Genomic DNA, 14454 nt, shown 5'->3' with positions numbered 1-14454 from the left:
TACCACGCCACAGATTAGCGAGAACAGGAAATTCCCATAAAGTTAACTCACTCAAAATGTTCAATAAACTGCCAGTTCATGTTCAGTCTATGGATACAAATTCTTTTAAAATTAAATGGTACAGCTGGCAGTCAGATCATCCATTCTATGACATTAAAGAATTCTTTGTGATGCCTGAGGAGAATATAAGCATTTAAAAGTTGTCTGTAGTTAAACATATTATTTTGTGCTGTGGTTAATCGTGTGTAATTACAAAGTTTATACTATAAACAATAAAATACCATGTTATATTAGATTACAAGATAGCTTGGTGCATTAACTTTTAAAAGCTATCGTTTGTAATTTGGTACACTGCCATGCTTCAAATGTATTCTATAATGTATTGACAGAAGTTTATTTTATTATTCTGTATGTACTAGTACATCTTGTATGACGAAGCCAATATCATTGTAAAATGATCTACGGTGAATAAAATTCTTGATTCTTGGTTCCATAAGTTTTTTTGTTACATAACTAATAGCGTCATAGATTACTCCATTTTTATCCTCCTTTAGAGCTGACTTTTTCATTTAAAACATTATTTAATGAAAATTCTTTGATTAACTTATATTATTATTTACATACAGTGTGGGGGTCGGCTCTGTTCTGTTAGTGTAAAACCTAAATAAGTTTTCGCTCTCCAATATCTGACTCCACTTGTGGAGGAAGGCCCAGTGGAAATAAATATCCAGATTGCCATGGAATATTTGAAATTCGCCATGCAAACAAAGCCGAATAGTGAAATAAAGGTTAAGACAACAAATCCACTCCCAAAACGTCAGTGAACATGACAAAAATAGGTTAAAGTATGAAAGCTTTCACGACCGGATGACATATCTTCTGGTAAACCTTCCGGGATGTAAGGTCGTGGTCCATGAAACTCTTCAGCTCCTAACGTTTCGTCCAGAGCTGCGCTGGACACCTTCAGAGGGGTGTTTCTCCTCTGGTGAGTCTTGCCGACTGACGGGTCGGACATCTGAGAGCGACTTATATATCGTAGAAAGTGGGCGTGACCAGAGTTACACGTGATACGCAGAGATAATCTTTGTCAGAGATAAAACTTAACTATCGATCGTAATCTCGTCACGGATAAAACTGTCTAGCAATTCTGTAGTGCTACTGTCCAAATATCACTAAGTTTCATGGTCTCTTCTTTCCGATTAAAATTATCCCTATCTTTATATATTTCAATTGCTTCTCTACAAAGCCGTGGGTAATAGTAGCACTACAGAATTGCTAAACAGTTTTATCTGTGACGAGATTACGATCGATAGTTAAGTTTTATCTCTGAAAAAGATTATCTCTGCGTATCACGTGTAACTCTGGTCACGCCCACTTTCTACGATATATAAGTCGCTCTCAGACGTCGACCTGTCAGTTGGCAAGACTCACCGGAGGAGAAACACCCCTCTGAAGATGTCCAGCGCAGCTCTGGACGAAACGTTAGGAGCTGAAGAGTTTCATGGACCACGACCTTACATCCTGGAAGGTTTACCAGAAGATAATAATAGGTTAACTTGCGATGTTAGCAGACGACGACGCCGTCAAAACTTTCTACCCAAGGGATCTTGATGTGACACAGCATGACATGAAGGTCTGTTGACGGTCCGTGTGAAGGCTGCCGTTTGCTATGTATTCTAGAAAGTTTAGACGTAATGTGACGGCCAAACAAATATTTTTTAGTATTTGTAATTTACCATGTACAGAAAACCCAGGTAGTATTAAATTTTTGGGCTTAAATATAGACAGTAAACTCTCATGGGAACCACACATCAAATATTTAAGTGCTAGGCTTTCTAGATTAATTTATTTTCTGAGGAAATTAAAGAGCTGTGTCTCAGTTAATTATGTTAGATCAGCATATTTTGCATTTTTTCAGACTATCATTTCTTATGGAATTCTTTTCTGGGGGAGCTGCAGTCATGTCCAGGATATTCTTCTGCTACAAAAAAGGGTGGTCAGAAATATTACAGGTTCAAACAAGTGGGAACATGCAAAGCCACTATTTGTAAAATTAGGCTGTCTTACAGTTGTTAATCTGTATATATATCATGTTCTAATTTACATAAAAAATAATTTATCTATCCACCTCTTAAAGAAAGACGTTCATTGTTGTAATACCAGAAATAGCAAGAAAATAGATGTGCCATTCTATAGATTGTCAAAATCATTAGATAGTTATAATGTTTTAGGCTTAAAAATGTATAATAAGTTACATTTAGAAATAAGTAATTTATCTTTAAATTTATTTAAATGCAAGTTGTATTACAGATTAGCTGGTCTACCTTTTTATTCTGTTACTGAATGTTTTGAATGCAATTCTATGGGAAATTGCAGTATGAAGCATGAGTGAGGAGATATCTGTCGACATACTAAAAAAGTCTATCCAGCACAACTTGGTGTATAAACTTATATATATGTACAGTCTTTCAATTATTAATATTGACTTTGTCTATTGCTTGTAAAGTCCAATGACAATAAAATTTATATTATTATTATTATTAGTGGGAATTTGTGTTAATAATTCCTCAATACAGTACCTAGAAAGCTACTTCTTGGAACAAAGATGATCATTGTAATCAGGCTATCAACACCATACGTCAATTCGACATGAATGAAAAATATAACACTTTTGCTAATAAAGTGCTTACTTTATTCGAACACTGTTTTCCCCAAAACCTTACCAAGGTTAGAGCAAAGTCTAACCATGGATTACTCAAGGAATAGCGGTATCTTGTAAAACAAAAAGAAAATTGTATCTGTCAATCCGAAACAGTTCTGATGTTGATGCTATAGCACATTACAAGAAATACTGCAAAATATTAAAGACTGTAATACAGACATCAAAGCAAATACATTACAAGGAATAGATAGTCATATCGGATAACAAAATAAAGACAATATGGGATATAGTGAAGGAGGAGACCAGTAGAACCAGACATGAAGAGGGACAAATAGCATTAAGAGTAAATGATACACTGGTGACAGATGTGGATGGTGTTGCAGAACTTTTCAACAAACATTTCATAACTGTTACTGAAAAGATGGAGTTGCCAGGTTCTGTAGATGCTGCTATGGAATACCTCAGACCAGACATTTCAAGTAACTTGCATAATATGAATTTGACCCTCACTACGCCGTCCATCATAAAATGTTTAAAATCAAAAACATTTAGTGGGTATGATGAAATATCAACAAAGCTAATTAAAGAATGTGGTTCTGAGTTAAGTAACATATTAAGCTATCTGTGTAACCAGTCGCTCATCAGTGGAATATTTCCTGAATGGTTAAAATATGCTGAAGTTAAGCCACTGTTTCAGAAGGGAGATAAAGAAATAGCATCAAATTTCCGTCCAATTTCACTTTTATCGGCATTCTCAAAAATTTTAGAAAAAGTTATGTACAATCGGCTTTATAACCATCTTATCTCAAATAACATACTGTCAAAGTCACAGTTCGGATTTCTAAAGGGTTCTGATATTGAGAAGGCTATCTGCACTTACAGTGAAAATGTGGATAATTCATTAGATAAAAAATTGCAGGCAACTGGTATATTTTGTGATCTGTCAAAGGCATTTGACTGTGTAAATCACAATATCCTTTTAAGTAAATTAGAATATTATAGTGTAACAGGAAATGCTGCAAAATGGTTCAAATCTTATATCTCTGCAGGAAACAAAGGGTGTTATTAGGCAAGAGACATGTATCAAGCTATCAGGCATCATCCAACTGGGAACTAATTACATGTGGCGTCCCACAAGGTTCCATTGTAGGGCCCTTACTTTTTCTTGTATATGTCAATGACCTTTCATCAGTAACATTACCAGATGTCAAGTTCGTTTTGTTTGCCGATGATACAAACATTGCAATAAATAGCAAATCAAGTGTAGTCTTAGAATGATTAGCTAATAAAATATTTCTGGACATTAATCACTGGTTCCTAGCCAATTCCTTGTCACTAAACTTTGAAAAAACACACTACATGCAGTTCAGAACTTGTAAGAGGGTGTCCCATGAGTATATGCCTAACTTATGATGACAAGCAGATAGAAGAAGTGGACAGTGTTAAATTCTTGGGATTACAGCTTGATAATAAATTCAACTCGGGAAAGCACATCACAGAACTGCTGAAGCGTTTTAACAAATCTCTATTTGCAATGCGAATTGTGTCAAGCATAGGTGATATAAAAATGATAAAGCTGGCATACAATGCTTACTTTCATTCCATAATGTCATATGGGATTATTTTTTGGGGCAATTCATCAAGCCAAGCTGATGTTTTCTGGGCACAAAAACGTGCAGTAAGAGTTATATGTTCACTGATCAAATATTAAATGCTCTGAATAACCGGACATCACCCATTGATATTTTTTGTGATCTCTCAAAGGCCTTTGATTGTGTAAATCATGGAATTCTTTTAGATAAGCTAAATCATTATGGTTTGAGGGGGGGCAGTGTACAAATGGTTTAATTCATACTTAACTGAAAGAATGCAGAAAATTTAAATAAGTGGTTCATGTATGTTAGAACAACAGCTGATTCCTCAAACTGGGGGGGGGGGGGGGGGGGTTTATCACGTACGGGGTCCCACAGGGTTCGGTCTTAGGTCCTTTACTGTTCTTGATATACATTAATGACTTACCATTCCACATTGATGAAGATGCAAAGTTAGTTCTTTTTGCTGATGATACAAGTATAGTAATAACATCCAAAAACCAAGAACTAAGTGATGTAATTCTAAATGATGTTTTTCACAAAATTATTAAGTGGTTCTCAGCAAACGGACTCTCTTTAAATTTTTATAAAACACAGTATATACAATTCCGTAGAGTAAATGGCACAACTCCAGTAATAAATATAGACTCTGAACAGAAGTCTGTGGCTAAGGTAGAATTTTCAAAATTTTTAGGTGTGTCCATTGATGAGAGGTTAAACTGGAAGCAACACATTGATGGTCTGCTGAAACGTCTGAGTTCAGCTACGTAAGCTATTAGGGTTATTGCAAATTTTGGTGATAAGAATCTCAGTAAATTAGCTTACTATGCCTACTTTCATTCACTGCTTTCGTATGGTATCATATTCTGGGGTAATTCATCGTTGAGTAGAAAAGTATTCATTGCTCAACGTGTAATCAGAATAATTGCTGGAGACCACCCACAGTCATCCTGCAGACATCTATTTAAGGATCTAGGGATCCTCACAGTAACCTCACAGTATATATATTCACTTATGAAATTTGTTCTTAATAATCCAACCCAGTTCAAAAGTAATAACAGTGTGCATACCTATAACACCAAGAGAAAGGATGATCTTCACTATGCAGGGTTAAATCTGACTTTGGCACAGAAAGGGGTAAATTATGCTGCCACAAAAGTCTTCTACTCATTGGCTGAATTTTTAGATATAAATTAAGGAGAAAAAAAGAAAAAAACTTAAACATTAGTGTCATGCAATATTTTGTGTAATGTAATATCTTGTACAGGCATCTTTTATTAACCTGACACGTTCCACATCGTTAAGAAGTGTTGTATTCGTGATCTATGGCACAAGTATTAATCTAATCTAATCTAATCTGTGAACTCAAGAACATCTCGCAGAAGCCTGTTTAGGGAACTAGGGATACTGACTAGTGCCTCCCAATATATTTATTCTTTAATGAAATTTGTCATTAAACATATATCACTTTTTCAAACCAACAGCTCAATTCATGGAATCAATGCTAGAAATAAGAATAATCTTCACAAGGATTTAAAGTCACTTAGTCTTGTACGAAAAGGTGTGCATTATTCAGGAACACATATTTTCAATAACTTGCCAGCTGCTATAAAAAGCTTAACAACCAATGAAGTTCAGTTTAAGAGAAATCTAAATGATTTATTGGTGGCCATCTCCTTCTACTCCATTGATGAATTTCTCAGTAGATCCAACTGATTTGTGTGTGTGTGTGTATATATATATATATATATATATATATATATATATATATATATATATATAACTTCTGCACAATTTCAGTGCAGTAATGTGTTCATTGTAAATAAGTGTGTGTGTGTGTGTGTGTGTGTGTGTGTGTGTGTGTGTGTGTGTGTATGTGTATGCGTAAGTACAATCTAACTTCTGCACCATTTCAGTGCAGTAATGTGTTCATTGTAAATAAGTATTACAGTAGTTGTATTACATGTTTATTACCTTATAAATAAATAAAAAACTTTTTTATTTTAAATTCAGTGCATTAGTATTTGTAAAATGATTCTTTCACATAGTGTTCATTAAAAAATGACAATCATACCACTTGGGACCTGTGGAATGGTACATTAACTTATTTGTTTGAGTTGTAAATATTTGTCTTGTATTGTTGTTTTTCTTACATGTTCTACATCTTGGAGGACCTCCTCACTACGGATCAATTGGAATGAAAGTAAATCTAATCTAATGACATAACGGTTATATTACGTCTCGATTTCACGGGACTTTCCCAGGTTCAGTGGAAATCGACCCTCACACGATCTCCTGTTCACAATACTTCACTTTAGATATCTTTGATTAAAAGTGTTTGGCTTGTACCAAACGTGCGGTCATGGCGGCATTTACTAGCGGTGTGTTTGATGTAGAGTTAAGTTCTGCATTAAAAACAGCGAAGGTTTTAGTTGTTGGGGCTGGTGGAATAGGCTCAGAAATCCTTAAAAACATTGTTCTTACAGGATTCAAGGATATCGAAATCGTAAGTATTGCTGTAACAACTGTAGTAGGTTTGTTATATTCTAGGTGCCTTTTCAAACTTAGCGTTGTTATGGAAAGTGAGTTAAGCACCTATTGTTGAAAAAAAGGTGAGAACGTAGAGGTGATGCTTAATCGTTTTGTTACTACTCTAGTTGCTTCTAGTAAATAACTTTATTTAAGCCACAACCCACAAGAAAAAAATTGCGTATCGTAAACAATACACCCAAATGACGCTTAGGCAACAACTGAGACAGATAAATAAAAATAAATAAACACACTAGCTATGCGACATTATACTACACTTCAGAGAATAAATTGTTGACATGTGTTGATCACAGCACTCAAGAGTTGTTTCCTTACACTTTGCCATTTCTTGGAGTAAGCAGTTGTAATTAATTTGACACATAAGAACTTATATCAGTATCACTATATTGACAGTGTTTTATACCTCCAGATGTCTGGCTGCTGCTTTATTTATGTAAAGCTTTGAGCATTTGCTGTTGTACTGTGATAAGATGAGACATAAGCTCATATTGTTGCGGTGAAACATATTTAATTGCTGTTTTCTCAGTCAATACTTAAGTCAGCTGTTGACACAACCCTGTTTGTTTCCGTCACACCTTACGATTGCTGCCTAGATAGTAAGCTACGTCATTCGACAAGTTTTTAATTTTTACCATCGTGACTTGTGACCTATCTCATTCCACGATATACTTCAGTGTGTTTGGCATTGTAATGCAGGTTGGCTGTTAGGAACAACTTCTCTTTTCCATACTGATCAAATCTGGTTGTGAGGATTTCTTCCACTATGTAGCTTTGAGTTGGTTACCTACAGACAGAAATATTACATTCTGTGTTAGTGACAACTGCAGAGGGCTAGTACTGAGCAGTGTTGGGTTTTCACAAATATCCTGGACTGCACTTGGGCAGTGAGTTTTCCCCTAAGTGTTCAAGATAATTTCCAATAATGTGGTGAACTATTTTTGAGGGAGGATATCAATTTCCAACCAACTAAGTGTGCTGGATTAGCTAGTCCACACTTTGAATTGGTCGCAAAAGCCAAACATTAAGTAGTAGCGGAACAAAGATTGCTCTAGTTTCCAATAGGAAAATAGATTCAAAGTGATAGAATTTGTTGGAGACAGTTATCTAAAGGGAGATTTATGGTATAGGTGTTTCTGATGAAAGCTTTTCATTCCTACAGCTGTTTTTTCAGTGGTTGTTATTTCCCGTGGCATTCCCGCCATTCGTATTTTTCATAATTGAAGTTTAGAATCTGTATCAGTAAATATTACACTTAAAAATTCTAATCAGAAATTTCTCTTGTTATTTGATTCACCATTTCTTGATTTACCTTGTTACATATTTAGAAGAGTGTAGGCCTATAAAAATTAAATATGTAGCAAATATTATCAATTGGACCTTCAGCTACATTACTGTTCAGTCATCATCACAATGTAGATTTCAGGGAGTAGGGAATGTCTTCTACTGTTTAGTGAAAGGAAAATGCTGACAATCTGGGTTCAACAAGAGCATTATGGCAATTTAAGGAACACTAACAATAAGCACAATCTTTGATTCTTAAGACCAGTTCAGAAGGTGGTTGAAGCCTGGGCTTCAAAGTGCAGCAGCTAAATTGCAGGCACATTAAAATCTTCAACCTTCTCAAGACAGCCAGTAAATTTAATGAATATTACCAGTGTAAAACTACCAGACTTGTAAAATTACCGCAGGAAGTAATTTTTTGTATCTCCACAAAGAAACATGGTAGTGTCGTGTTTTGTCCAATCTCAAGACTGATTTGATGAAGCACTCTGCGCTAGTCTATTTTGCTGAATCTGTATCACGTCTGCAACCTACATCAATTTGCACTTTCTTAGTGCTCTCAGATGTTAGTTGAACGTTACTTGATGCCTTATAGTGTGCCCTCGATTTTGATGCCTTATAGTGTGCCTCGATTCTGGTTTTTTTTCTTTTTTTTTTTTTTTTTTTTTCCCCATCCCCAGTTATATTCAGTACCTCCTCGTTAGTTGTCTGCTCTACCCATCTAATCTTAAACATTTGTATGTTGCACCGTATTTCAAAAGCATCTACTCTCTTCTTGTTTGTGCTGTTTGTCATTGTCGCTCTTCCATACAAGCCTACTCACCAAAAAAATACTTTCAGGAAAAAAAATCCTTATATTTAAATGTATACTTAATATAAAAATATTTCTTGTTCCCTACAATGTCTATATGTGGATCAAATTTGATTAACATTGGTTGCCTAGATGAAAAGATATGCATCTGCAAAGTTGGCCAAAATTTTCTTCTTGCAAATTTTAGGGTATTTTTGGGGCGCAATATTTTTTTTTTTTTTCTTTCCACGGCTGGAAAGAACACGCTTTAAGCTTTCAAAGTTACATAGTTTAATTTCTGGATCTTTCATATTGATGAATAAGAATACATATCAAAAGTAGAGAAAATAATTATTGATAAATACAAAAAATTAATACAATTTGAAGCTGTTAAGTAACAAAAAATTGTAATTGTACTGTCTTTTAATAGTTTAAGATTTGTCTGAGGTTTAGGGAATGTAACTATGCTATTAAGAAGTGTTTTACACCATGGATTCCTTCCAGGAAGAATAGGAGGAGGACCTCCATGCAGCGGTAGTCTTCTTGATATTGCGGAGTTTGCTCTCCAAGTCAGCAGAGGTCTTATTTGCACCCATAGATCTGCACCTGGGTCGGTCACAGCGAAAGTGGGGCGAGTTATCACTCCTCTAGCCAAATGATCAGACAGTTCAGTTTCTGACATAGCCAGTTGAATGTAAAGTGTAGGATATAAATATAATAAAACTTCAGAATATGTTCGTAAGATTATAAAATCTAGATGATCATAATGGAATGTTGTGTTGCTTTAGAATGTTTTAACCCTGCAATGCATGGTGATGCATATATGCATTGTCACTCAGTTCCATCGGCATTATAAAGCAGCAATAGTTTTTTTAAGGCTCTATCCTCACAGTGCTGGTACATTTCTGAATCACCACTTTCAGTTTTTGCTTTCAATATTGCGTTTTCATAATGTCAGTCTTCTGTGCGGTGTAATCTTTGGTGTTGACATTGTACAATCTTCGTGTTGAGTACTGAGTGTTTGAATAATCAATACTCACTGTTGTAGCTGAAGGTAAGCACTAAAGCAATATGTTTTAATACGCTAATTTGTGTGTTATATATACAAACAATCCCGAATCTACTATGCTTCAAACCAGGATATTCATGAGCTTTCAAAATTGCTTGTTATGAGTTAATAGACTATTGTGTAAAATGAACCAAGAGACCTTGCACCCTGCTACTTTGGTGGATCAGACAGAGTTGATTGTCACAAGTCAACACCTTTCTATTACGGGAAAAGTCAAACACAATCAGTTGAGGGAAATGTTACCAGTGGACAAGGAGCTTCTATGATGTGGGTCTGGGTTTGATTTTACTGAAGGTGCCCAAATTTGTCCGTAACATAATAATGCCTTGTTGATGACACAATTTCAGTTCCTGCAGAAGACTTGTTGCAGCCTGTTTGTAGTGAAGAAGGCTTTAACATCAGTAACAATTGCAATGTCTGACAAGTTGAAGTTACTGACTAATGAAGTTTTCAAACCTGGTTGGAAAATTTGTACCAAATGTAGACATGAAGTGACCCAAAAAGAATAATCCCACCAGGATAAGCAAGAATCACCATCCACTGAAGACAAGGATGATTTTGATTCTTGCTTTACTGCGAATACTTCATTATCATCAGTTGGAGAGTGGCCATTATAGCTTCAAGGGATCATCAAAGGGGATTCAATGGGATACATGAAGCGCAAAGTTCAGAAAGCCCAAGGCACCATTACTGAGGTAATTGCCACGACTGCTGTCGTGAGCCAAGTAGATATTGCTCAAATGCAAATGGAAGAGTGCCAAAAATGTATAGACATGGACATCTTAATTAAAGAACTTAAGATTAAGCGTCAGACTTAAGGCAATTACAGTGAAGTTCAGATTTTGACCCTAGCCCCAAATAGCTCAACTATCGAAAAAAAAAGTCTGACAAATTTGCCGTTTCAACTAAAATGGTGAAGAAGGCTAGGAAACTAAAGATGGAAGATTGGATATTTGCAACATCTACAAACTGTAAAGGGGAAAAAAAAACTCAATGTTGAAGTAAAACAAAATGTCCTCACCTTTCTAAAGATGAGTTTTCTCATTTATGTCCTTGCAAAAATGGTTGTGTTGCAGTAAGAATAAATGGGGGAAAGATTCACAGAATTGCCTGCTCCTTTATAACCTGAAAGAAATGTCCATTGCTTATTGTAAGCAATATGGAAATCAACTGAGATTCTCTAAATTTTGTGAGCTCAGGCCGAAATGGTGTACTGTAGTTTGTTTTTCTGGGTCACACTCAATATGTGTGTGTGCAATTCATCAAAATGTTGGCGTCAGCAACATCCATCCAAGATGGCTACAAGAATTATATGAAAAAACTGCATGCAGTTTGGACTCAAAAGATCGTATGCTGCAATGTTGTGAGGAATGACCAGGAAAAATGCAACTAGAGGCTTTTCTTGAAGACGCTTCTAAAGACGATGATTCTGAAGAAACAATGGAATACAAGCAATGGTCCACACTGACAGTGAAATGTCCGAGAACTGTTGAAGATTTCATGGAGGCACTGATTTTGAAAATTACCGGTTTAAGACACCATCACTTGTGTCGAAGCACCGAAGTTTATACCTTGAGTAGCTAAAAAGAAATCTTACAGAAAATTAATTATATTGATGTAGTTTGCTGAGAATTATTCATTTGTTGTTCAAGACACTGTGCAAGGATTTAATTGAGAGAATAGTCAGGCTACGTTACATCCTTTGTAGTCTATTTTGGTGTCAAAGAGTGTCAGAGTATTAGCATTTGTACGATCAGAAACTCCATCATGATACCATTGTTGTTCATACCTTTCCGATAAAGTTAATAGCACATTTAAAGACGAAGATTGAAAACGTTAAGAACATTTATTACTTTAGTGATAGTTCAGCTGCTCAGTATAATAATTTCATCAATTTATGTTTGCACGAAAATGGTTTTGGCATTACAGCCGAATGGAATTTTTTTGGAACAAGCCACGGTAAATTGCCTTGTGATGGCATTGTAGGAACAGTAAAAAAGACTAGCAGCCCGTGCTAAATTAATTGTATTCAGCACAGACCAAGCAGAGTTTCCAGTGATGCTACAGCATTCAAGTTCATGCCTTTGAAGTAGTTAAAGAAATTTCAGCAATCTCAGTTGCAAGTTTACCACAAGGACAATATATTTCATGTATGTATGACTAATTTTGGTGGGTTGGAAGTGTGTGTGAAGTTTCACATGAACAAGCTTGATGCACCCACAAGGTTCTGCCCGTTCCCTCCGCTTTGCAACTCCTCTAAAGACACGTACTGGATTCCTGAGCAACATATTTTCATGATTTTAGAAGCACCATGATCATCATCATTAGGGAGATAATACAGTAATCCACAATCTGCCCTTGACAAAATTGTAGAACTGTTAAATCAAAAATGGAACTGACTCTATAGTATTTTTGTTTCCCAAATTTGCTGTATTGTGTGTTATATTTGTTTTATGGTATGTGTTAAATTAATGTTTGAAACTGATTTATCTGCTGGAGTAAAAAATTAATTATGGGACTTAATGAGCAAAATAATTCGCTTTTCCATCTTGTCAAAGTGCTAAAATAATAACTTTCGAAACATATTCTTACTCGTCAATACGAAAGATCCAGAAATTAAACTATACAGTTTTGAAAGCTTAAAGCATGCTTTTTCCAGCTGTGGCAAGAAAAAAGGATTGTACAAGACACAGTTGAGATATTCCCCCCCCCCCCCCCCCCCCCCCAAAAAAAACACCCTAAAATTTGCACGTAGAAAATTTTGGCCAACTTTGCAGATGCATATCTTTTCATATAGGCATCCAATGTTAATTAAATTTGATCCTTATATAGACATCATGGGTAGAAATAACTCTATGAAGTTTTGATGCGATTGGTTCATATGAAAAGTACCAGTGGCCGGTCAAACTTTGGCACTCAGAATAGTCTGACAAATTTTTCAGCCACTTGAGAGTCTTGTATCTATATTTAGATATGGCTAAATCCCTAATTTTTGCCATGGTGTGATTCAGCATAAAAAGGTGTCTATGTATCCCCGTGAACCATGGACCTTGCCGTTGGTGGGGAGGCTTGCGTGCCTCAGCGATACAGATAGCCGTACCGTAGGTGCAACCGCAACGGAGGGGTATCTGTTGAGAGGCCAGACAAACATGTGGTTCCTGAAGAGGGGCAGCAGCCTTTTCAGTAGTTGCAAGGGCAACAGTCTGGATGATTGACTGATCTGGCCTTGTAACAATAACCAAATCGGCCTTGCTGTGCTGGTACTGCGAACGGCTGAAAGCAAGGGGAAACTACAGCCGTAATTTTTCCCGAGGGCATGCAGCTTTACTGCATGATTACATGATGATGGCGTCCTCTTGGGTAAAATATTCCGGAGGTAAAATAGTCCCCCATTCGGATCTCCGGGCGGGGACTACTCAAGAGGATGTCGTTATCAGGAGAAAGAAAACTGGCGTTCTACGGATCGGAGCGTGGAATGTCAGATCCCTTAATCGGGCAGGTAGGTTAGAAAATTTAAAAAGGGAAATGGATAGGTTGATGTTAGATATAGTGGGAATTAGTGAAGTTCGGTGGCAGGAGGAACAAGAATTCTGGTCAGGTGACTACAGGGTTATAAACACAAAATCAAATAGGGGTAATGCAGGAGTAGGTTTAATAATGAATAGGAAAATAGGAATGCGGATAAGCTACTACAAACAGCATAGTGAACGCATTATTGTGGCCAAGATAGATACGAAGCCCACACCTACTACAGTAGTACAAGTTTATATGCCAACTAGCTCTGCAGATGACGAAGAAATTGAAGAAATGTATGATGAAATAAAAGAAATTATCCAGATTGTGAAGGGAGACGAAAATTTAATAGTCATGGGTGACTGGAATTCGAGTGTAGGAAAAGGGAGAGAAGAAAACATAGTAGGTGAATATGGATTGGGGGACAGAAATGAAAGAGGAAGCCGCCTGGTAGAATTTTGCACAGAGCACAACATAATCATAACTAACACTTGGTTTAAGAATCATGAAAGAAGGTTGTATACCTGGAAGAACCCTGGAGATACTAAAAGGTATCAGATAGATTATATAATGGTAAGACAGAGATTTAGGAACCAGGTTTTAAATTGTAAGACATTTCCAGGGGCAGATGTGGACTCTGACCACAATCTATTGGTTATGACCTGTAGATTAAAACTGAAGAAACTGCAAAAAGGTGGGAATTTAAGGAGATGGGACCTGGATAAACTAAAAGAACCAGAGGTTGTACAGAGATTCAGGGAGAGCATAAGGGAGCAATTGACAGGAATGGGGGAAAGAAATACAGTAGAAGAAGAATGGGTAGCTTTGAGGGATGAAGTAGTGAAGGCAGCAGAGGATCAAGTAGGTAAAAAGACGAGGGCTAGTAGAAATCCTTGGGTAACAGAAGAAATATTGAATTTAATTGATGAAAGGAGAAAATATAAAAATGCAGTAAGTGAAACAGGCAAAAAGGAATACAAACGTCTCAAAAATGAGA

The 14454-nt window shown here is 36.2% G+C and overlaps 1 protein-coding gene across 1 annotated transcript in view; it reads left to right on the top strand.

The window, feature by feature from the left end:
* The first annotated feature begins 6597 nt into the window (after positions 1–6597).
* The window catches only part of LOC124788190 (SUMO-activating enzyme subunit 2), a 130859-nt gene continuing 123002 nt past the window's right edge, over positions 6598–14454 (top strand). Inside the window, exon 1 of the mRNA XM_047255356.1 lies at positions 6598–6760. Coding sequence (XP_047111312.1) covers positions 6617–6760 — 144 coding nt within the window. The 5' untranslated portion in view covers positions 6598–6616. The remainder of the gene's footprint in view (positions 6761–14454) is intronic.

Source organism: Schistocerca piceifrons, chromosome 3, assembly GCF_021461385.2.
Source record: "Schistocerca piceifrons isolate TAMUIC-IGC-003096 chromosome 3, iqSchPice1.1, whole genome shotgun sequence".
NCBI classification, from domain to species: Eukaryota; Metazoa; Arthropoda; class Insecta; order Orthoptera; family Acrididae; genus Schistocerca; species Schistocerca piceifrons.
The sequence above is the reverse complement of the archived record's forward strand: the minus strand, read 5'-3'. Positions and strand labels throughout refer to the sequence as shown.